This window comes from Typopeltis vanoorti, chromosome 4 (genome assembly GCF_054136105.1).
Source record: "Typopeltis vanoorti isolate ZY-2024b chromosome 4, IOZ_Tvanoo_1.0, whole genome shotgun sequence".
NCBI classification, from domain to species: domain Eukaryota; kingdom Metazoa; phylum Arthropoda; class Arachnida; order Uropygi; family Thelyphonidae; genus Typopeltis; species Typopeltis vanoorti.
Genome location: NC_143552.1, coordinates 151,532,381 through 151,558,166, shown reverse-complemented (window position 1 = coordinate 151,558,166; position 25,786 = coordinate 151,532,381). Strand labels below are relative to the sequence as shown.

At 33.8% G+C, this 25,786-nt stretch overlaps 1 protein-coding gene across 1 annotated transcript in view; it reads left to right on the top strand.

Moving 5' to 3' along the window:
- Window positions 1–25,786, top strand: part of LOC150107756 (glyceraldehyde-3-phosphate dehydrogenase 2-like) — a 45,852-nt gene that overhangs the window by 13,683 nt on the left and 6,383 nt on the right. Inside the window, exons 3-10 of the mRNA XM_090392035.1 lie at window positions 3,939–4,035; window positions 4,132–4,238; window positions 10,573–10,663; window positions 13,835–14,032; window positions 14,116–14,172; window positions 14,433–14,527; window positions 14,871–15,036; window positions 23,859–23,956. Of these exons, the coding sequence (XP_090248161.1) occupies window positions 3,939–4,035; window positions 4,132–4,238; window positions 10,573–10,663; window positions 13,835–14,032; window positions 14,116–14,172; window positions 14,433–14,527; window positions 14,871–15,036; window positions 23,859–23,956 (909 nt within the window). The remainder of the gene's footprint in view (window positions 1–3,938; window positions 4,036–4,131; window positions 4,239–10,572; window positions 10,664–13,834; window positions 14,033–14,115; window positions 14,173–14,432; window positions 14,528–14,870; window positions 15,037–23,858; window positions 23,957–25,786) is intronic.

Genomic DNA, 25,786 nt, shown 5'->3' with positions numbered 1-25,786 from the left:
GTAAATATCAAAAATATGATGACAGTTATTTGGACTTTGGTTTTACATCAACAGAGGTCAATGATGAAGTGAGGCTGCAGTGTGTACTGTGTTTGACAGTTTTGGTACCAGAGTGCATGCTACCAAGTAAGTTGAAACGCCATTTAGAAACCAATCATCCCAGCATGGTTAGTATATCTTGTGATTACTTACCAGAAAGTTAAGAGTTAAATCAACAAAAAGGTAGTTTTTATAAGTAGCCATCAATACTAATCAATGCTTTGCTAGCATCTTACAAGGTGGCACATAGAATCGCAAAATATAAAAGCCTTATACCATTGCAGAAGAACTCATTCTACTGGCTGCTGTAGATATGGTGAACATTATGATCGGTGAGTCTGCTGGGAAGCTGCTTTCAAAAGTGCCTTTGTCCAATAACACCATCAGTCGCAGAATACAGCACATAGTGGACGACTTCAATGATCAATTAATTGAAAAAATAAAACGGAAGGAATTTGAATTGCAGCTGGATGAGGCCACAGATGATAACAATGATGCTCACTTGATTTACTCTGTACGGTTTATAGATGGTAATAACATTGTAGAAGACCTCTTTTGTAAAAGTGTCACTGCTGATGCTAAGGCTCAAAACTTGTTCGAGATCCTTGATACTTTTATATCCGAAAATAATTTGAAGTTGGACTGAGCGTGTTGGTGTCTGTACTGATGGTGCTCGTTCTACGTCCGGCTGTCATGGAGTACAGGCACTTATTCAAAGCAAGGCCCATGATGCACTGTGGACCCATTGCATTATTCACAGGGAAGCACTCGCATCAAAATATCTGAGTCCTACATTGAACCAGGTCTTAGAATATGTAATAACCTGTATAAAAACTTGGCCATTCAAGGCAAGGTTTTTCAAAAAACTATGTGAGGATATGGGATCCAAGCACACGTCCTTTGTTGTACTACAGCACTTTGCGTTGGCTCTCTTGTGGTAATGTTTTGTCATACGTTTGAACTGCAACAGGAAATTTATGTTTTTCTTAAAAAGAAGACCACAAGTATATCAAATTTTGTGAATGCTAGTTTTGATAAAACTAGCATACTTATGTGATATTTTTGAAAAGATGAATGCTCTGAATCTCTCCCTGGGATGCAATATGCACCTTTTAAAGTTGATTGAGAAAATTTCAGCTTTTATTAAAAAAAAAAAAAAAAAAAAAAACTATGGAAAAGAAAAACGAATGAAGACTGAGGCAAAGAATGTTTCCTCTTGTTGCAACAGTTTTTGACCTCCAGTGGAATTGATTTCTCTCGAGGTATGAAATCCATTTTTGAAGAACACTTATCACTTGGTTTGAGAAATATTTTAAAAATGATAATATTGATAAATTTGCATGGATTCAAGATCCATTTATTGCTAGTGCTCCATCTGAATTTACTGCTGCAGAAGAAGAGAATCTTATTGAGTTGTCGTGCGACAATATGTCAAACAAAATTTAACAGCATGGAATTAACTGAATTTTGGATATCAGTAAAAGATGAATATCCCCATCTGCATGAAAAAGCTCAGAATTTTAATTCCATTTGTGCGAAGCTGGATTTTCGGTGGTCGCTGTGATAAAAACTAAGTATCGTGCAAAAATCAATGTGGAGAAGGAAATGAGGGTGGCTGTATTCAGTTTGATTCCAAGATTTGAAATGTACAGTGATCAACAGGCTCATCCATCCCACTAATGATAATTAGTTGAATTTGTTCAATTACTTTTTTTTGTGATCTTAAATATGTTTTATTTATTTTTACCTAACTCTTTTGATTAAAAAAAAAATTATTGGCTATTTCACAAAGTGTACGTGTTAGAATTTGACGAGCGCCTTGGGAAAACCTGGATTCAGCAAGAGTGCCGAGAATCAAAAGTTTGGGAACCACTGCCTTAGATGATAGAAATATAAGATCTGATAATGTTGGAGTCTTGATAAGTAACAGACTGATTTGGAGGAAAATTGTAGATAAGTTAGTAATGATGTAAATTTTTCATGTAGTACTATCATATCCTGTACACCCCTTGATGGTACATATCAGGAATTTGATGAGTATGAAATTTATTAGATAAGAGATTTTATCTAGTTTATGCATTATGGCAAATTGTACTTTACTGAAAAGCTTGATAGGCTCAATTTAGTATACTCCACTCAAAATCCTATTCTCCAACTGCCCAAGCATCTAAGCCAAAAATTCAGCATATATGCCTAATAGATCTAATTAAAACCTCCATCCTCACTCAGCTTACATCATAGCTTTAACTGCAAAAAATCAACAAAACCAAAGCTGATTAAGGTCCAAATGCCTTAAGCTTGTCTGTCCTATTGGCAGTTGTTGCTAATGCTGTAGGATATGATTTCTGTTTTTCCATGTTTCCATCTGACATTCTGGTGGAAGATCTCCCAAAGATAAGGCAGAACTAATATTCCACAGTATGCCTCCAGAAATTTTACCAGCACATCAGAAAAATACTCACCCTTATGTCTTGGCCTCGACACTATTCCTCTGGTTGTGTACTAAAAGCTTGTGCTTTAGAACTTGCACTTTTCTGGCATCAACCTTACACCTTAGGAGTAAGCTTTTATCCAGCCTTTTTCTAAAGATAAATCAACCATCAAATTATCTCCTTATTGCTCTGACCTACATACTCAAAAATGGGAAAAGTCATCTATTTTCTTCACTACATAGATCTGCCAATTAGTGATCATGAATATGGATTCTGCCATTCCCGTTATATCCCTTGCCAACTCCTCTCTTTTGAACACTGGTCATGGTAAAGTTTGGAGAAATTCGTGTGGTTGCTTTGATATTTCAAAGGTATTTGATCAATATGGCATCGTATCCTTAACAACCTACTGTCTTAGTATTTCTACTTCCCTTTGCAAATGGATTGCCAGCTTTGTCATTCACTGCTGATCGTGGTGAATAACTTTCTTTCATCTGATTTTTCAGTTAATGCTAGCATATCTCAGGGATAAGTGCTGCCATCTTTCACTTCCTCCTATCAGCAATCAATCAATATATATCAGCAATCTCTTCTTGATATCCAATGTTATTCATAGCTTTGACAGTACCTTTGATTTTCAAAACCTTGTGGTGCTTAAAGATCTTCTTTAACCCATATCTTAAACACTCATTTCCTTGCCATTCTTAAGTGGAGTAAGGATAACCTGGTGAATTTTAATGTTACCTAAATGCAATCCTGTGCTTTCCAGGAAGAAAGACTATGCATCACTCTTCCTTTTCTAGCTAGGACCAGTTTTGAGTTAACTCACATCTAATCTATCTTGACATAAGCATGTTCATAGCCTGTTCAACCTCAAAAGCTTGGTATTGTTTGTTCCAAACGGTTTTTCTCCTTACATGTTATAAAGCTCAATCTACCAAATTTTATATTTGTGGTGCACCACAAATTTTCCCTACAATGTCAATTATATACAGAAGTTAAACAGCTTGTTTGACTCTTCCCTTTAGTTGCTTGCTTGTAGATGCTGTGTGACTGCATGGTTTCTTCTATATGTATTTCGATGAGTGCTGCATCATCAAACATGAGCAGCTATTGAACACCCATATGCATTTAAACTCAGACCAACATTTGTGCTTTCACCTCTTATGAATCTACTTTTTAGGACAGTCTTCCCCATACTGTTTTCTCCCAGTGACTTCAGTTTGGCACTATCATGTCATAGGTCTTGGAGACCCCCCCTTATATGTAGAGCTGATATACTATACTGTTTGATTCATGATTTCATATCTACACTGTAAATCCTTGATATTTGTGTACTTTAATTTTTAATACGAAAGATGCCTATAATATATTTCAACTGAAATTTCTCTACTTAATATTTGCCATTTTTTTTTCTAGAATATTAAATACACCCTTTGTACATGTATTAATCTTCATCCTATTTAGGTTTGGTCGTATTGGCCGTTTAGTATTACGTGCTGCTCTTTTGAAGGGTGTGGATGTGGTTGCCGTTAATGATCCATTCATAGATGTTAAATATATGGTGAGTTTCTACTCATTTTTTAAAAACTAATGTAGTGTTAACAGTAAGTTGCTATGTAATCATTTCAGTGCACTTATAATTTTATTTTTATTTTAGGTATATATGTTTAAATATGACTCAACTCATGGAAGGTACAAAGGAGAAGTGCATGAGGAAGGTGGAATGTTGGTGGTTGATGGTAAAAAGATTCATGTGTTCCAAGAGTGAGTATTCTTTCTATTTATGAAAAAGGTGAAATATGGTAGTATAAGTTTATATCAAGGGCTCCCTTTAGTGAGAACCCAAGGTACCTGATGCTGGACCATGCCTTATTTCATGTAATAAGTTATATTATATATAGATTGGTTCCTAATTTCTCCCCCCCCCATCAATCTTTCCTGTTTTACTTCCATCTCTTTCAGTTTGTTTAGCCTTACTTAGTTAAACAGAATGCAATGCCAAACCATTTCTACATATATTTTGTCAAGAAAAGCTTATGAACAAGGGCTTAAGTTATTGTGATGGTGCTAGAAGATGGGACACCCAGGCTGGAAGGTACTGAAATGGCTACTGGGAAAGAGCAGAGGAACTTCCAATGAAGTTAACAAGAATGAAGCTGGATCAAAGCCTCCTGATAGTAATCTCAGAAGACACCTCTGATTTACGTAAAGTAGGAACATGGAATGTGATAAGTATGTATCAAGGAAAACTGGAACTGTTGAAGAAAGAATGAGAAACAACAGTTAAGAATCAGTGAACTGAGATGGACAGGAATGGATCACTTTGATGCTGATGATTTCATGATGTATTACTCTTGACATGAAATCCTCGAAGAAATGGAGTACCATTCTTAGTTAGAAGAAAATACATTATTATAATAGTTACAAACCAGTGTCCAATAAAATAATTATAATCAGAATAGTCATACCCAGTGAATGTTACTCATACAGGTGTATGCACCCCCACTTTAGATTCAAGTGAAGATGAGGTAGAAGAATTTTACAGCAGCTTGCAAGTAGTATACAGTACTGATAAAACCATGATGTTAGATGATTGGAATGCAGAAGTTGGTGGAAAAGAATGGGATATCACTGGAAAACTTGGTTTAGAACTGAGGAATTAAACAAAAGAAAGTATGGAGTTTTGTGTTGAACAGTTGCTTTATTGCAAACACTTGCTTCCAGCAACAAAAGAAGATTATATATATATGGACTAATGAAGAATACAGAGATCAGATTATATTGTTGCCAGCAGAAGGTGGAGAAGTGCTATCCAAGCAGCTAAAACACTACCTGGTGCAGACTGTGGGACAGATCATGAATCATTGATAGCTGAAGTTTAATTGAAATGAAGGGCTGAGAAGAAACAAGGACAGTATCAGTAAATGAAGCATTTAAAGTAGAAGTTGGAAAGAAATTAAAATTTGGAGAAGACAGGAAGAAAATTGGAAGAACTGTGGGAAGAAAAATTGACAGTATAGAAGCAGCAAAGAAGACTTAATAAAGCAACAAGAAAATGATTGTAAATGGTTTTCAAGAAGAAAAATTGGACTTCAGAGAAACAAAGGCTTAGACAACTGAGTGCAGATTTCCAAAGACAGGCTAGGAAAGATAAGGGAAAGACATATAAACAAAAGGTGCAAGGAAATTGAAGAACCCAATATTATGGGCAGAACAACAGATCTGTTTAGAAAAATGTTACAGGGAAGTTTATTAGTAGATTAGAAGTTGTAAAAAGTAATTCAGGTAATGTCATTATAATTCAGGAAGTGAAAAAAATGGAAAGTGTGTGTAAAGGATTTTGTACAAGAAAGATAATATTGAAGGAGAATTTGTTGAGGAACTCATGATAATGAAAAATGAAGTGATATCAGCAATGGAACAGCTACCATAAAGAAAAGCTAATGGAGTGTCAATGGAATTATTGAGAGCAGCTGGGGATGAAGTAGTGAATATATTGACTGAAATTTGTCAACAGGTCAGGAAGAATTATACCGGCCTAAAGATTGGAAAATATCAGTATTTATCCCAATTCAAAAAAAATCAAATCCCAGAGATTGTGAGAATTATGGAACCATCGCTTTAATTTTGCATTCAAGTAAAGTAATGCTGAAAGTGATCCAACAAAAGCTGGAGCCATATATGAATAAAGAAATTCCACAAGAACAGGCAGGATTTAGGAGAGGTAGAGGAACTAGACCAAATAGTAAACATGGATTATGGAAAGAACAAGAGAATTTCAGAAGGAAGTATTTATCTCTTTTATTGATTAAAAGAAAGCTTCTGATTGCATGGATCACAACAGACTGGATTGTAATAAGATCAATGGGCATCTAATTCTCTTGATAAGAGCCGTATGACAACCAAGACAGTTCAATAAAAACTGTCTTTTGGAGAAAAACGGTGTTTGAAGGAGGAAAGGGGGTGCAGCAGGGTTGTATGCTGTTGCCCTATCTTTTTAATATTTATAGTAATATACAGGTAACCTTCATATAACGCGGATGTTAGGTTCCATAGAAATGCTGCGTTATGCGAGACTCGGATCACATAGTAAAAGTAGGATTATGTTTAGAAATCTTTTTTTTTTTTTAATTATATAAACAATGACATCCAACAAAAAAAAATATTTTCATTAATTCAGGTAATTCATTTAAGTTAAGAAAACATAAACTATGAAACAAATATATAGTATAAAATTTAAAAAAATTACAAATTGTGCATAAACTTCATTGCACATAATGCATAAATGTTTTAGGCAAAATAAAATAAAGTGCATATTTTAATCGTCATCACTGTCTTCAAAAAATAACATTATGTAGATGTTCTTTATTTACGAGTGGCCAGACGTCATCATTTGAAATCTCTTGGACATCATTTATATAATTCTCATTGCATACTTCGGCTCGTTTGGTTATCAAGAAGTCAGTAATAAGTCCTTGCTTACCACTATGCTGCAATTTTTTTTTTTATTAAGTTCATAATATGGAGCTAAACAAATATCTAATTGTCTCGTGAATTTTCTGAAGCATTCCATTGAGGGATCATTATCTGTGAAATAACTTCCTAACTTTCTTGCCAAGTCAAATCGTTCTGCTAATTTCTTTAAACTTAATTCTTTAACGGATTTATCACAATCAGAATCTTTGGTTCGACATAATCTATTAATTGTACCAGTTTATCCTTATTTAAACATATTTCCCCATCAATTAAGTCACTAATTTCGTTTTCAACCATATCGCAAAAAAACTCTAAGTGGCCATTAATATAAAAAAATAAATTTTTTACATAAAAAAAAATTACATATTTTCTGGTGAGTTACATATTGTATGTAACTCACCAGAAAATAAAGTGCTCAGCTTGAGATTAACATACTTATGATTTTTAATGCGCTTCCCGGGCAGAAAACGGAAACAATCTTCAACAATAAATACATTATACGGTAAACAATTGACTTACATGCATGCTAAAGGGCATATCCCCTAATATAAATTTGCTACTTATAACTACATGTGCGATACGGGCAGACACAAATTTAATGAAGATAAAATTTGTTTAAGTCGTGCAGTGAAAAATACATGAAAAGATAAAGGGTTACTGCAATTTGTAAACTGTGTTATACGAGGGTTACCTGTATTATGAAAATGGCTTAGAACTCGATGAGTTAAGTTGGACCCAGTTGGAATTAATATTGGTGGCAGAAAAATAATTTAAGATATGCAGATGATACAATCCTTATAGCAGAAACTAAGGAAGATCTGGAGCAGTTGATTCCATTGGTTAAGATGGAAAGTAACAAACGAAAGCTGGGCTTGTTTTAAACATCAACAAAATGAGTGGTGGCTTCGGGCAATTTAAATGAATTTATAATAGGAGATAAAATAAAAATCATTAAAAGTTAAGATTTTACTGTGGTCTAGAATCAAATGATTTTAAATGTGAAGATGAAATTAAAGGGATAGTCATGGGGAGAAAAAAGCAAAAAAAATGTGAAAGAGGTGTGAGTAAGACCACAAAAGTTAGAATTGTCAAAACAATTCCGGTATTGATGTATGGATATGAAAGCTGGATTATTAAGTAAAAAGATAGAAAGCAAGCTGATTCATGTGAATTATAGGTGTGGAAGAGACTTAAGAATCTCATGGATTGCAAGAATGACCTATAAGGCTTTAGAGAATATAAAGATTGCTAAACTGAAATTGATGTACTTTGAACATATGCAAATTGATGAATCATTGGAAAAGGCAGTTATGTTGGAAGATTGAGGGAATGAGAAGAGGAAGACCAAGAGTTGGATGGACAACATAAAAGAACTTACTTGAATTTACAATTACTGAAAGAAAGGATAAGAAGAGGCTGGGGTTGGAGAGCCTTTGTTCACAAGATCAAGAGTTGAAAAGGACTGGATTGCACATAAGTTTAGATTTTTATAGTAATCAAGCCTTTAGAATTATGAAAGTTCATTTTATACAAAGGAAATAGTTGATTCACTGGTTGAACAGAAGGATTACAAGAATGTGTTATTACTATACTTAATGTTTTCTTTCAGCGTGTTCCATCTATTTATGTTTATATTTTTTAATGTTTTTATTTTCTATTACTGATTACTGGTTTAATTCTTTCATAATTTCTTTTGTGATTGAATAGTGGTATACTTTGCAGTTTTTCTCAAACTTCATTTCACCTGTTAGTAATCTGTCTGGTTTTATTGTCCAGATTTTGCTTCTATACAATAGGACTGGTAGGGCTAATGGTAAAGCTTAACATGAAAAGATGGGACTGGATTCTTTTAAATTTTCAATGACTTGACACATAGCTTAACCCTTACATTTTTCTGTATTCTCTCAGTTGTAGTACATTACTTTTTTTTGGTATTGGCTAACTTTAGTCCCTTTATAAATCTGATATATATCTCCTTGCAAACAACTTCATCATATGCTTCCCTGGTTCACTTGATTTTCTCTGATCTTGATTGTTTGGTTTCACTTATTTTGAAACTATTTCAGCATATAGTTAGCTTCAAAGCTGCTCCTTTCTTAAAATGTTTATATTGCTAGTATACAGGGCCTTTCAAAAGGATGTATACAACTTTGCGGGAGAACAGAGAATAACTCGAAAGACATAGAAAAGCTGAGTGTCATAATGTAGTGAAACGTCAATTTTTGGTTGCCTAACTTTATTACCAAATAACACTAGATGGTGCATGTTTGCACACAAGTTCAGAGGAATTTCTGCACACATTAAGGTAAAGAACCTCCTAGTAGGCATGCTATCTACATGTGGCACAAGACTTTTGTGGAAACAGACTGTTCTGTGCATCATCCAAGGTCAATGGGAAGACGGATGCTGTTGTGGAAGCAGTTTGAGAAACTTTCCAGGGATGCCCTGGAAAGTCAACTAGACGGGCATGTCAAATTAGAATTCCACATGTGACTGGTGTTTTATGACAGTCTACATTTGAGGTACTACAAATTTACCCTCGTACAACACTTGAAGAAAGACTAAGATGATAGGCCAGGATTTCTGTATGGAAATGATCAGGAGGATAGAACAAAATTTGAACTTTTTGAACACTATTGTTTTCAGTGACAAGTGCACTTTCACATAAGTGGGCAAAACTCATAACTGTAGAATTTGGAAGCAAAAATGTGCATGCCATTGTAGAACATGTTTGTGGCACCCTAGATATTTAATTTCCAGCAAGATGGAGCACCTTCTCAATACCTGACAGACTTAAGGTTGTACCTCTGCATGTTTTCTAGGCAGATGGATTGGTAGAGGGGTGGCACCTGTCGCATGGCCAATGTTTCCCTGACCTTATGCTGTTAGATTTTTTTTCTTGTGAGGCTTTAAGATAGTGTTTGTACCACCACTACCAGCCAATTTGAATGAGCTGTGATCCAGAATTACTGCTGCCATTGCTAAAGTTATGCCAAGTATGTGTGGCAGGAAATTGATTACAGATGGGACATCTCCAGAATTACTGGAGGCAGTCATATCAAACTTGAACTGTCTGTGTTGAAACTTCAAGTGTTATGCTAAATTTGCATGGTAATAAAAATTGTTCATCTATTGCTATTTACTTTGTCAGAGTTGTCTACCCCTTTTGGAGCACTGTATTTTGATAGTGATTCTCTAAAATGATATTCTAAACTTGTTAGCCTACATTACTAGCAGTTGTGCCTGCCATTCAAGATTGTTTAATGAATACTAATCTACTCTTCCCTTTCTTTTTCATCTATGCCAGTTAATGTACTCCTGTAATTCTAATTAGCTTTTTTTTTTTTTTAATCTGTGAATCTAACTCTGTTCTAGTAGCTGACATTTAATTGTTCACCTCCCTTTTTTTCTTGATAAGCAGTAAGAACTTATCTCAATCAGCATGTTTTCATGTTACAATTTTGTTTTGTATTAAACTAATACAGAATAGTTTCTGATAAACCCTAAATTTCTACCTCATTTGTTCAGTATTTGATAATATTTATATATAAAACTATAAAATTACTTAAGCTTCCTTTAAACCTACCTTTGTAGTTAAAACATTTAACTTAATTTTGTGTAGGATGAAGCCTGCAAGTATCCCTTGGGGGAAAGTTGGTGCTGATTATGTTGTAGAGTCTACTGGTGTATTTACAACTCTTGAGAAAGCTCAGGTATGTTTTTGTTGCAACGGTACTTTACTAAGGTGAATGTTCAAAGTGGCATGGTGCCATAAAATATGGATTTCAGTATGTTGTATTTCCAATCCATCTTTCAGGGATTAAAACTAATCATGTATTGAGTATATAAGTTACCATATTCATATAGTAGCATGGAAGCAAGCCGTCATCCAGTTTGTATTCAGATGTCTGACTTGACTCCCTTTTTAATGTCCCATTGCTCTCACCTCAGTACTGTCCAACCACAGATCTGAGACCCTAGTTTGGCAACTTGCCAAGAAGAATTCATTCTGAAGAAAGAATTAAAGGATGTAAGAATTGGTCACTGTGCGAAATCATGTGCTTTATATGTAAAATTTTCCAACTGTTATACAAGCAAAATAGTTACCACTTGAAAAACTACAATGTTCATAAAAAAAAAGTTAATTTTCTGACATGTAATAATAAACAACTCATCCCACAAGATGGATTTGATTACTCTATTATAATAGATTCTCCTTCTGATATGTGTTGAAGGGTCTTGTCATCTGTGGGCGTACAATACCTTCAAAAATGAAGGTTATCGATACCAAGATTCTTCACTACCTGGAGGCTCAGTTAACAATCACTAATATGGATTCTACCATTTTTGCTTAGTGGCTGACCTAGCTAATCTCATCTGCATTTGGAACAGTCCATAGAAAAATATGGAGAAATCCATATGGTTGCTCTTGATATTTCAAATCCCCTTACTACATTTCTTTATCAAAGCTGGATAAAGCTACTCTTTCTCCTTTACATCAGTGACCTCTGACTTCAAATCCTACTGATAGTTTTGCTGATGACTGTACTTTTCATCTTTTTCATTTGAGAAATCCTGTGGTACTCAGATGAAGCCTCAAGATCTTGTATAATTAGTCTTAAATACTATTCTTGCCATCCTGAAATGGGGTAAAGACAACTTTCAGTGTTATATGCATAGGCCTGCATGAAAGATCCTACTTCACTCTTACATTTTTGATGCTGTTCCAATATCCTTTAGAGATTAGCTTTCTCTTCTTTGGCTGATTGTCATCCAATTTATCCTGGCATAAACGCATATTACATAAGTGTAAAGAGCTAATAAGCTTCATTTCAGCAATGAAAACATTACTTAAATTTAGAGGATATTAAATCCCACATAGTTTTAAAACCGAATAAGAAACTCAAAGATTGGAATCGGAGTTTCTTGCCGAATATAGTAAACTATAAAGTATCGGCGACACTAGCGTTAGCCAATGCAAGTGATCCTAGTACGTAGTACAATACCGGACGACTCGTTGCGAAGGTGGGGAAGTTCAGATTGCTATTCTTAGGTATTTTCCATAATGTAAAAACACATTTCCAAGGAAATGTATACTGTTATTACATTATGGAGGGAGGTCACTACCCAGACCGATTTCAGCTTTTTTTGAGGCTTCATCAGCGAGTAGCTAGACCTAATACCAAAGTGTATAGCGAAAAGAACTTATATACTCTGCGAACGAGTTTTCGAAACAGGTGCAAACCATTAAGTTACTTAAGTATAAAGAGCTAATAAGCTTCATTTCGGCAATGAAAACATTACTTAAATTTGTGGGATATTAAATCCCACATAGTTTTAAAACCGAATAAGAAACTCAAAGATTGGAATCAGAGAGTTTCTTGCCGAATATAGTAAACTATAAAGTATCGGCGACACTAGTGTTAGCCAATGCAAGTGATCCTAGTACGTAGTACAATACCGGACGACTCGTTGCAAAGGTGGGGAAGTTCAGATCGCTATTCTTAGGTATTTTCCATAATGTAAAAACACACAAACTTAAGTAACTTGATGGGTTTTTACATAAAGTTAAAATGTGTTTTTACATCAAGCTATGTGGAGGTCTCCTCTCAGTTATACAGCTTTGACCCTTAAGCACCCCAGAAAAATTAATCAGAACACTAAATTAGCTTTATACAAGACAGTGTTCAAACCAATCTTAACTTATGGATCAGAGTCTGGGTCAGAAGTAAAACACTTTACCAAAGACTGGAGGCCGCAGATATGAGAGTCCTGAGAAAGATTACGGGCATGAACAGATGGCATCAATAGCAATATCATATTAAAAACGAGAATATTAGGAAACAACTTGATAATGTCAGCATCCAGGAATGCATTAGCAGAACTAATCTCAGGTGGTATGGTCACTGAAACAGAATGGGTGAGGAAAGATTAACAAAACAAGTGTTCTCTGCCAGGTTGGCAGGAAAACGACCTAGAGGAAGACCAATATATAGATGGATTGATACTGTAGAAAATTCCTTAGATGATAGAAATATAAGATCTGATAATGTTGGAGTCTTGACAAGTAACAGACTAATTTGGAGGAAAATTGTAGATAGGAAGTTAGTAATGATGTAAATTTTTCATGTAGTGCTATCATATCCTGTACACCCCTTGATGGTACATAGCAGGAATTTGATGAGATTTTGCTATCAAAATGTCATTAAGCCATTTGATTTTTATATTTCTAAACAAGGAAATGAATTGTTAAATTTCATTTAATCAATTAGCTTTTCAGTTTAATTTGATTTAAGCCTTAAGCTGTTAAGTTCTAAAGTAATCTTTACATTCTTGTTTTTTAATTAGTATTTAATAGAAAATTCTTGTCATCTGGTATACTAAGTGAAAATTTTAAAGGTTCAAATTCAGTAGTTTAAAGTTATAGTTTACTTAACATGCAAGAGCCGTGAATAATGATGCCTGATTGAATTAGATAAAATAGTTAACTTCTGAACTGATTTATATATTGTAGCTTTGAAATGTTTAAATTATGGAGATTTCCTTAATGTCTTTTAGCTAGGAGGTGATGTTATTTTATGACATCAAAATGAACTATCTTTTTTTTATTGAAAAATTGAATGCCTTTCCATTGAATTGTCAGACTGAGTTTGACACTCATCTTTATTATAAAACTGACTGCAAATTTTAAATTTCTTAATTTTGTTTAATACAGATTTGAAAGTTATTTTTGCAATGTACATCTGAACTGAGATAGTGGTCCATAATGTTTCTGCTATATAATTGTTTGCATTATCTGAAGTGTTAACTGCTATAAATGTTTAAGGATTTTTGATTCCTTTCTATTCTTTAAGTAGTTTTTTTTTGTTTGTTTTTTTTTTTAGCCACATATAGAAGGAGGAGCTAAAAAAGTTGTCGTATCTGCTCCATCTGCAGATGCTCCAATGTTTGTAATGGGAGTTAATAATGAAGGTTATGAACCATCAATGACAATTGTGAGCAATGCATCTTGTACAACCAATTGTTTGGCACCTTTAGCTAAAGTCATCAATGATAATTTTGGTATTATTGAAGGACTGATGGTAAGTTTACTTTTCATTTTTATTTTATTGGTTTTTTTTTAATTTAAATGAATAAATGACTGACTTTTTTTTTCTTATTTCAGACTACAGTTCATGCCACTACTGCTACTCAGAAGACTGTGGATGGGCCAAGTGCAAAGGTATGATTTATTACAATAAAATTATCCATTTCATAGCTTGTTTGAATTTCTGAAACTTGAAGATTAAATTTGTTAAATTTTTAGGTGTAATTTAAGCTCTTAATTTGGACATTTTTCTTGGGATTGAGTTAACTGTATAAATATTGCAATTCATAGTTTCAACTATTAGATCCATTGTTTCCTCTGGCATTATTTTTTTTAATAGCTCATACCATATGGAACAAGTTTAGTGATGTTCAATCAACTTTTTTTGTTTCTAGATGTGGCGTGATGGTCGTGGAGCAGCACAGAACATTATTCCTGCATCAACTGGTGCTGCCAAAGCAGTAGGGAAAGTTATTCCAGAACTAAATGGGTGAGTTTGAGATTGTAGAGAATTGTCTGCCTTTCTGTTAAGTCCAGTATTAGAAAGTTATTCTTTTATTTCTGGTCACTGACTAAAGTAAGTGCAATTCCCACGAAGATAATTTTATTTTTGAGGGTTACTCAAAAAATAAAAAAACTTGCATTTCACTTTTTATAAGAAATTTAATTAAACTTAGTTTAACTATTCAAATAGAAAATGTTTATTGCTAAGAATCTTCTTAAAAAATTTCATTTTAAATTTGGCTGTTTATAAACCTGGAAATTTAGATGAGTAACGTTTACAGTAATGCTCATGATAAAAGTTAATGATTCTTTCTTCTATTCCCTTGCAGTAAATTAACAGGAATGGCTTTCCGTGTACCAACTGCCGATGTCTCAGTTGTTGACTTGACTTGTCGCCTTAACAAGGAAGCTACATATGATGAAATAAAAGCAGCTGTGAAAGCTGCTTCAGAAAGTGATCACTGGAAAGGAATACTGGGATATACAGAAGATGAAGTAAGAAATTAAAAAAAAACGTTATGCATGAATTAAACTTAATGCAAATTGATTTTAAATATTGAAATTTTTGATAGACCACTTATAAATCTTCATTGGAAGCTAACTGGTTTTGTTCTCTTATCAAGATTCTTGGTAACTTATACCTGATACTGGTTGTCTACTATAATTTATTAGGACTAGAAAATTACCACCAGTACAACTGCGATCAGTGAACAATGGAATATCTTAAAAATTGTCAATGTTATGGCACTGTCTCTATACAGCATGAAGGAAAGGATATGAAAGTATACCTTTTCCTTTTTTCAAGAAAATTTATCAGAGCATAATTTGTTTCACAAATTTAAGCACTTTTGGAAATTTGGTCAGAACAAATACCAAACGACTGTTATGACATTCTATGTGATCCTTTTTGGAGTGTTTATAATAGGCTGTATCCTGAGGATTAAATTGTGCCTCACATTTGAGAGGCAAGCATTCCAATAAAGTTACTAGATTATTTTAAACTTGCTTGGCAGTTGCGCTTTCTTTTTTGGAAAGAAGAAAGTCAGAACTTCATATTCCTGAAGTGTTTGTTAGTACATAACAAATTCTAACATTCCTTGCCTAGAAGGTTAGTTCATTCTTACTTAAAGAACCTATGTATAGATCTGCATATAGGATTTTACTTTCAGAATCACTAAAATTAATCTTCGTGCACTATCTCAAGACCAAGACTTGCTCTAAGCTGTGCCATTTCAGTTCATTGTTGGATAGGTCTCCTGTGCTTTGATTCTATCAATGGATTAGCATTGGCAATGAGGCTACGTTTGTGAGAACAAAAAATGAATCTTTGGAAAGTTTTTAGTTGAAAGAACTTTCAACTAAGAAATTTCCAGATTCATTATCAACAATGTTGATAATGAATGCACTTTTGGAGTATTTTTATAGCCAAGAATTCAGTTATGAAAAGAACTGGATTTTTATTGGTAAAATAGACTAGTTTCATTACAAAGAATGATTGGCTTTAAAGGCAAATGAAGTCTGGTCTGTTAAGTGATCTAATTTTCCTGTTTAGGATAAGTCCTGGATTTTTGAGAGAATTGTGGAAAAAAATTATAGATGCTTTAATCTGATAGTTTCAAGATATGGCAGTCTTTATCCATTTGAGGTGTTGAAGCAATGGTCAGTCAACTTTTTTGTTATAAGCCACATGACCAAGATGTCCCCCTTTTTTTAAGCATCTTCAAATATGACCTATGTTAAAAAGTATAGACCTGTACATGTTCTGCATAAGGATGGACTAAGACAACTCAAACTTTAAGGTTAGTGATTTTAAGGGAGATTACCCAATTTCAATCCCTTTCATCAGTATTGTCAAGATTTGACTGAAGATGAACTTTTTAGTTGGTGCTCCTTGAGTATCAGTTTGTAGATTTTCAGATGCATACTGAATATATATAGGATGAGGTATTGTAGCTTGTCAGCATCATGAAGTTTTCTAGGCCAGATTTAGTGGGTTAGGTGTTTCCAGATTGGATCAAGGGAATTCCTCCAATAAAGGATGAAGAAAGCACTCCAGTAGTAACTAGAGAAATGACATTGTAAAGATTTATGAAAGGATAATGAGCAAAGTAAATTAGGTTAGAAAAGACTACTATAAGATTTGTTCATGGCAGCACATCTTATTTGCAAGTAATTTTTTTCCCCCTTCTGAAAAGTAGCCTCAGTGGATGATAATCATACAGTATCTGCAGGAAAGTCTTGTCAGAATAATCAAAATGCAACTAGTCCCACTTTCCCAAAAGTGAAATCATTCTCCTAGGAGATTTGAATGTCCACAACACCAACTGACTTTCCTCTTCTGGCTGTACAGATCTTGCAGGCAGAGATGCTGAAACATTTGCCATCATTAATGACCTTATACAATTGGTTCAGATGCCAACCAGAATACCCGATAAACCAAACCACTCTAAATACCCTAGACCTCTTCCTGACCAATGACCCTTCCAAATACACATGGAACATAGACTGCTAGGCAATTCTGACCACAACATAGTGTTCATCTCCTCCCCCATGCAACAATGCTTACACAGCCACTCCCATACAAGAGTAGTTTGGCATTATAACAGTGCCAAGTGGGACAGCCTCCTGCAACTTCTATGCCTCATTCCCATGGTTAGATTACTGCTTCTGACCTTCCAATCCAAACAATGCACCAAACTCATAACCAAAGCAATTTTCAATTTGTGAAGATTACTTTGGTATGGGGAATCATAAATTCCCCATAGTACTCTGACCTGCCATTCTCTAACCAAACCATGGTTTTCCAAAAGATGTGCCAAGGCTGTACAAATGAAAAACCAAACATACCATTGCTGGCTCAAATCAAGAACCTCATTCTCCTTTAGAGCTTATAACCAAGCCTGAAATAAATGCAAAACAAAAAACAATCAATGCTTCCATAACAGAGTTCAAAAAAGCAAAAAGCAGGAAATTAACAGCCGAGCCTTTTGGTCCCTTGCCAAAGCAATCATCGAAAGCAAAGCAATTGACAATGGCAAATGTCCCCTGACCATTCCAGATGCCCAACATACAATGCCACTGTATCCTTTTGCCAGAAAGAGATCAGTAAAATACTGTCCAAATTAGACATGTCTGATGGCATTCCTCCAATTGTCCTGAAGGTTTGTGCACCAGAACTGTCCTATGTCGCTTACTCAACTGGAATCTATCCCACAAACTGGAAACTGGCCTATGTTCAACCCATTCCCAAGAAGTCACTGCCATCCAACTATCGCCCCATCTCGCTCACTTCAGTCCTGTCTAAAGTAATGGAAACAATCAATTCTCAACTCCTACACTACCTTGAAGCTACCTGTCTAATAAATGATTGCCAGTATGGATTCTGTCATTGCTGATCAACAGATCTGTCCACATATGTCACCCATCTCTGGACAAATGCCATGGAAAAATTTGGCGAATCACAAGCAGTTGGACTTTATCTCCAAGGTGTTTGACCTTGTCTGGCACAAGAGTTTATTAAGCAAGCTGCCATCATTTGGTCTATCTGAAGTTGGATTGCCAGCTTTCTGTCTGGATGCACACTGTGTGGTGGTGGTTGGCTCCTTATTCTCTCACCATTTAACTGATGCTGGGGTTCCTCAAGGTTCTGTCCTCCCTACTATATATTAATGACCTACTTCAGATTACCTCCAACCCAATACAGTTTTGCAGACGACAGCACATTGTACTCCTCCCTTTCTTTTGATAAACCTGACTTCACACAACTCACCTCAACCTATAGAACAGCAACCACCACTGCCCTCAATTCAGATCTCCAAGCCATCTTCCAATGGGGTTCAGATAACCTAGTCAATTTCAATGCTAATAAAACCTAATACTTTCTCATTAAAAATAAATAAAATTCTCCCACTATTATTTTTGACAATACCCAAATTTTCAGATAATCTGTGATTTCTCTTCTTGGAATTGCCCTGACCACAAGAATCTCCTGGCATATACACATAACCATTGCATCTTCAGCTTCTAAAAAAAACTAGGATTTCTTTTGCTCAAGACATTACTTCACCCATGAACAGCTGTTAACCTTATATAACTCACAAATTTGCCCAACCATCGAATACTGCTCCCAGGACCGGCGCATAGTATTTTTCTTGTGTGTGCGATTAATGTTTGGCACCTTTCCAAAAAAGTTTTTTTTTGAATAAAGTGTGAATAAAACGAACAGGCAATATGAAAACCGCTTTACAGTATAATGTTACCTATAGATTAGTCCTGCTTATACAAATTTTTTCAAGTTATATAATTTTCAAAATAATATAAAATAGTAATATAAAGTTAAAAGATTTATTGAAATATTCTTTACATTAATTTTGCTAAAAGGGACTTGTCTGGCTTTCATTTTAGCGAAATCCTGTTGCAGTACATCACTGTTGATACTGAGCAGTATTATTTTCTATTGAAATTAGTGCCAAACCATTTAGTTTTTCTTGACTCATGCTTGATCGCAGGTAGTTCTTTATTAATTGTAATTTAGAAAATGTTCTCTCTCCCTTTGCAACTGAAACGGGCAAAGTCAATAGTATTCTCAATGCAATCAGTGAATTTGCAAAGAGTTCTTGAAGGTGTTGTTATAAATCCACTTCAAAACCATTTCTGGTGTATTATTTTCTTCAATTTTTCTAGATAATAATTTCAGCTCTATTTGCAGTTCTTCTGTTTCAGTGTCCTTGTTTTCTTTGTCACTTAATGCTTTTTCTAATGAACTACATTTTTCTTCCAATTGCTGGTCTTCCATGTTATCACGTTCTGTAATGTTGTACAAAAATTCAAAGGGTTCCAAAACACTCCTTCATTGAAGTAATTGCTGTTGTGAACAAAAATGTCAAATTTGGTTTTGAATTTCTTTTTGCATCAACGGGCTCCTGGGTATCTGGTTTCTCATCAAAGAATTTCTCTTTCGGATCCAATTATCTAACTCAGGACTAAAATCATCTGTTAAATCCGCATCTATTGCGATGCATTTTGCTTGGGAAATAATTCTCGAAGGAATCTTCAGTGTTATGGGAAATGAGAAATTCAGTTGTCCTTTTCAACACATTTGCTGCTGATTTTACATTTATGCTTTGTGATTGTAACAACTTGCTTGTACAATTGATTTCTGTAAGTACGTCGTGCCAGATCATTAATCCACAAATGAATTCAAAACTATCTAATTTTGATGTGATTGATTCTGCTGTTATATGTGTAAGTGAATCTTTTTCAAATTGATTTTTTTTGTCTAGTATCTGGATTTTAATCGGATCGGATGCATGTGGTCTGGCCCTTACACGGAACTCAACAATTAATCATAAGTTGATTTACGATACATCAAAAAATAAAGAACTATTTTAGGTATATTTTCGTAAATTTTAATCAAAAATTAGTGATATAATCGGGTCTAGGATACAATTTCAGAATTTATTTGTTTGTTTCTGGGAAGATCTGAAAGGGCCTGAATGGAAGATGACGTACATTCATAATTATATGTACCATTCGTTGTTCATTTAATCATAACGAGTACGAACAACAAACGTTGTTCGTACTCCTATCTCATATTTTTTGACATCTTTTAGGCACCTTTTCTTCTGCGGAGCCTGTGTATATTGCACACGCCACCAGCCGGGCCTGACTGCTCCCACACATGGGGTGGAGAGCCCCCAAAAGCTCCCTCAAAATGCTTGATTCAATACAGAGGAGAGCAATCAGACTTATTAATGACCCATCTCTTACTAACTTACTCGCCCCACTTTCGCACAGACAATCCGTCTCTACACTGTTTTCTACAAATATTTCCATGGAAAATGTTCATCCAAAATAGCATCAATAATTCTCCCATTTAGTACTAAGCTTGTTGGAACATGTGCAGCTGCTGCTCAAAATCCCTACACAGTGCACCTTGAAACCCACAGAATTTTCTTCATCCCTGCAACTGCCATACTATGGAACAGTCTTCCCCTTTATGTGCTCCCTGAGGAATATGACAGTCATTCAACTCCAATGTTAACAAGTACCTTCTTTCCTAACCCATACACGGTACTAATGTACTATAGGTTGCTCTACCAACCTCTTGTGTATGGGCTCAACATGAAGAAAAAACAAAAAAGTTGGATATTTAGCTTTCTGTCAAGAGCATATTTCACAGCTTCCTTAGTGGATCTTTTATAACATGTCATGACTTCAGAGCGATATGATAATATTTTATTCGCATGTGGCTTGCATATTCTCATAATGCAGTACAAAATAGCTAAACAATTATGGAATAGCTCTGGTAAGAAATAACGAAACAACCACAAAAAATCTAGGAAAATGTTCAGAAGTTAAACTTAATTCCTAAAAAGGAATTGAATCATAAAGATGTAAAAACTGAAGAACTCTCTAGAGTAATTACTTTAAAAGACTGCTAAATGAAACAAGCATTGTCAGCATGATAGTAGAAAACTTCCTGCAGAAATGCAGTCAGGAATACATATCCATACTTGAAGTAGAAAAAGCCTGAAATGTAGAAAAGCATCTGGATTAGATGAAATTTGGCCAGAAATGCTCAAATATTGGAGGTATGAAAGTTTTTCAGTAGCTGCATTGCATAATTCAGAAGGCCTGGTCAGAGAATCAAATTCCAGATTGGAACAGAGCTCTCATAATAGTCATATATAAAAATGAATGAAAATTATAGAGGTATTTCCTTACTGAGTATTCCTGGCAAGATTTATACAAAAATATATACATCAGAAACAGCTAAAAAATTGTAGACAGGAAGCTTAGTGGTGAACAAGCTGGATTCAGGACAAATAAAAGTTATCCATTATATTGGATTGTCACTTAGACCAATAGTTAAATCTTGGTAATATAACAGGGATTTGTATTTAAGTTTTGTTGATCTGGAAAAGGCATGACAAGGAGCCAAGAGAAAAGTGTAAAAATAATCATAATTTAAAATTATGAATATTTTTACAATTGTTAGTATATTATTAGTTTTGGTTTCGTAACACGTATTATCGGCACTTGTGATATGCCCATTATTGATATTATTCTTGTCAAAATAAAATGTAAACCATTTGAAAAATTTATGTACTTACTAGATTTTGATAGCTGTCACTTTCAATTTTTTTTATTGTAATTTAAAATGATCAAGTATTTGAAAAGACATTCTCATTATGCTAAGTGAGACTTGTTGGTCATTATACTTAACTTTTCGCTTGCCATTTACATGGAGTGTGTATGCTCACTGAGCAGTTTGATGGGTGATTGACGGGTAACAAGGAAAATGAGAGCTAATGAAGTTTAAGAATGCAGACTGGTGAAATTTTGTTCTTGGGAAGTTTTAAGTTTTGCATGACAGTCGGGAGAATATTAATACAAGATTCCAAAAAGGAATATTAGAACTATGAGTCTTTAAACTGGAGAAGTTGAGACTGTCAGCAAGTATTTAGTAAATAAAAGATATTGCAGTAAGCATTCTAATTGAATGTTTGAGGAAATGCTGAATGGAAAATTTCATCTTCTGTCTTAAGGACACTGTATTTCTATGGAAAAAGCATTTAGTGAAATTTGAAACTGTAAAAGTTGCTTAACATTGAAGAGCTCAACTTATGTTTATGAATTGTACATCAAATAGAACTGCAAGAGGTAAATATTTATACTTCAGTGAGACAGGAAGAATAATATTGTAAGGGAGAAAAAAAGGATCCTATGGAAAATAACATTTTATATTTTTGGAAAAGGTATAAACAAAGAAACTATGAATTTTATGGAAAAGGTATAAACAAAGAAACTATGAATTTTATGGAAAAGGTACTAACAAAGAAACTATGAATTTTATGGAAAAGGTACTAACAAAGAAACTATAAACATTTTATTGTGAAAACAAGGTGTTTAGTCTGGTAGACATAAGTGCATGTTAAACAATCCAGTAATAGAATAAGTCAGAGAATGGGTGGATTTAATATTTTTGGATAAGAAAATCTTTAAATTGTAGATTTATTTTAGGCCTTTGATCCAGTATTTTGTAGTTATGTAATTAAGTGTATATGTTGTTTTAGTTTTATTAAATGTGTGTATTTAGTCTTGAATCAGTGATTTTCTGGATATTCTTAAAAAAAAAAAAAAAAGTCATTGCATCAATCGGAATTGAATCCTTGTCTAAACACTCAGAGTTAAAATCTTTATAGAGATGAAATAATAAAAAAAAAGAATCTCTCCTGACGAAAGTTTTTCAAAGTGCTACAAATAGGACATTATATCAAGCAATACATAGTGTCCATTTTAGCTGTAAGTCAGCAGTTAAAATTGAAGAAGGTACAGGAAGATGGTTTGGCATGGCAGGAATAAATGTGAATTGATAATCAGCAAATAGTCTTCTTGCGCAATTTTTTTATTTCGCTGTTTACTGTTCTTCCCTGATGTAAAAAAAAAAAAAAAAAAAAGCAATCAACTTTGACACTTTTTTGTATAAAAGTGTATCATGTATATTGCTTTCCTTAACATAATTTCAGCCTATATGGCTGATTTATTGGCATTAAGAATATCTTTTAAACGAATAGCCTACAGACAGAGAAATGTCCAGAGTAGTTCTTGGATTAACTTGTTTTCAACCTTTCAGAAATGAGATGCATAAACTTCATAAGCTGGCAATTTGTGACTTAGCCAATAATAGTTTGAAAATTACTTATATCAGAGCCTTTTAGTTATCTGATAATTAATTGACATTGCTCAAGGGCAATTTTTATGTGACTACATTCAAGTAAAATTCATCTTTATATCTACACATATTAGAAAATGTTCATGGATATATTACCTGTTTTACCTTCATTGTTTTTCATTATCTATAGGATAAGTGGTTATAAGATGTTACTAGCGTTTTATTGCTTTCATAAAACTTCTGTACAACCTCAAATCCAGTTCAACTTCTGCTCTATACAAAATAGCATAAATTTGCATTGCAAGTACAAAGTGATTAGTTATCTACATTGAAGTAAATTCTATTTCCAATAGATCCATTCCATTACCTGAATCAATACCAACCTGTATAATAAGCTATACTATGAGGTGAAAAGTAAATCTTGCAAAGTGTGCTAAAGACTGAATACTGTTTACTTGAGTTTTGTTTTTAGTTTTTTAACCTTAAAAGATCTTGTTGTCAATTAGAAATATTTCACTTATCATAGTTTAAATCTATTAATCTAAAACAGTGTTTATACATCACTAAAACTGATTTTTTTTATGAATATAAAATTGAACTTTACAAAAGCATTTGTAGAAAATGACATGTTTCTCTCTAGGTTGTGTCTTCAGATTTTCTTGGTGACACCCACAGCAGCATTTTTGATGCCAAAGCTGGAATTTCCTTGACTAAAACTTTCGTGAAATTAATCTCATGGTTCGTATTAAATTTTTAAGTCCAGTTGCCTTAGTTAATATTATAGCTACACATTAAGAAAAAAAAAACTATTGGATATATTACCTGTTTTGATCTTCCCTGACCCTCACCACTAAAGTATTGGCTAAACCAGCTATAGCTGAAATTGCAATATATCAACCAAAACAATATTTAACTTAATATTTTTTTGGTAAAATTTTGAATTATTTTTATAATTCGGATTTCATTATTTCATGGTAATCCCACTTGAAAAATATAGTACTTCTAGGAAATTAGATGCATCTGATTTGTAATACAACCTACTTACTACACCAATTCCTTTGAATGGTATTTAATTATGAATGCACTAAAGTCGGCTACTTTAAGGCATTCATGATTAGAAGAAAAAAAATCCATTTGAATTAGACAGGAATCAACATATTTAATAAAATTAATCTAACTTGCAGAACTAAATCATTACTGAGACAAAAAACACAGGTAATCTTCCTAACTATAGGATGTTATAGATATTTGTGCAATATCAATCAAAGAAAGGAAGATGCATTCAACAACAAACATCAAGAAAGTCTTGAGTTGGAAGACAATTTCAAATAGTTATATAGGCAAACTACAAAATGGAGAAGTGGACAAAATCTTATTTGTGTCTATGATTCTAAGGAAGAAATGGAGGAATTGTTTTTAGAATAGGCAGGTGCCAAAAAATGGGAAAAAATGATCCTTGTTAGAGAGCTAAGCAGCCATATAGCAAAACTTGGCAAAATTTTGGAGAAAAGGGCAAGGCTAATGATATCTGCTGGGTTTCTGCTCAGGATAGGGACTAGTCATTACTAACCATCTTCCAACAGATGTGCATAGGTTCCTGTAGAAAGAAAATAATCCTCATTGACTGTCGATGAGTAATATATTAATGCTAATTTAGGATATGCAGGCTTTGAAATTGGAAGTGACCATCACTTAATTCTAAATAGGACAAAAATATCATTAAAAATAATAGTATTAAAGTTTTAAATTAGTTGAGCATCTTTTATAGATAACTAGTCTCAATTATACAAACATTAGTGGGTGGGGAATTTGAGACATCCTAGTTTTCAGTGGCAAACTGAAAAAAACATTGATTAATTTAGGGAGGTATGTGGTGAAATTGTCTGCAAGGATAGGAAAATAAGACCACGGTGTGCACAAGATCAACAAAGTATAACAAATGGCAGTTTCCCTAAAAGAATAGAGAAAAGTGAACTGAGCTATGTGTAAAAGTAGCTAAACAAGTATGGGAAAACTCTGGTAAGAATATAGAAGATAAATGGAATGCGGCAGAATGTTCTGGGGGCTATTGCAAAAAGCTTTAGAAATGTAGGAAAGAGTTAAAGAATGACAAACTGAAGATATCCTTGTTTGAAGTTTTTCAACTTGGTTTTACTATAAATTAAAGATGCCAAGACATCTTATATTTTTGGTTTAATCATTCTGATGTCATTAGCATATATGAGTTGCCCAGGCCAGAAAATAGTTCAGGTGCAAACTTTGTTTACTTACACTTGAATAAAGTATTAAACCAAGAATATAACTTTTTTTTTGGCATCATTAATTTATAATGAAGCTATCCTTAACTCAAATGTTTGGAATAGTTACTTTGAAAGATTGTTAAATGAAAACAAGTGACAGAATAATTGAAAAATTCTAGAGGGATGCAAACAGGTGGGAAAAACAAATGCTCCAATACAGAGGTAAAAGTTATAGAGTGGCTATATTGCATAATTCAGAGGACCTGAAAAAATAAAGTTTTAGAGCTTAGTTCTCATCTATAAAAAGTTGAAGCTGAATGAGAATTTC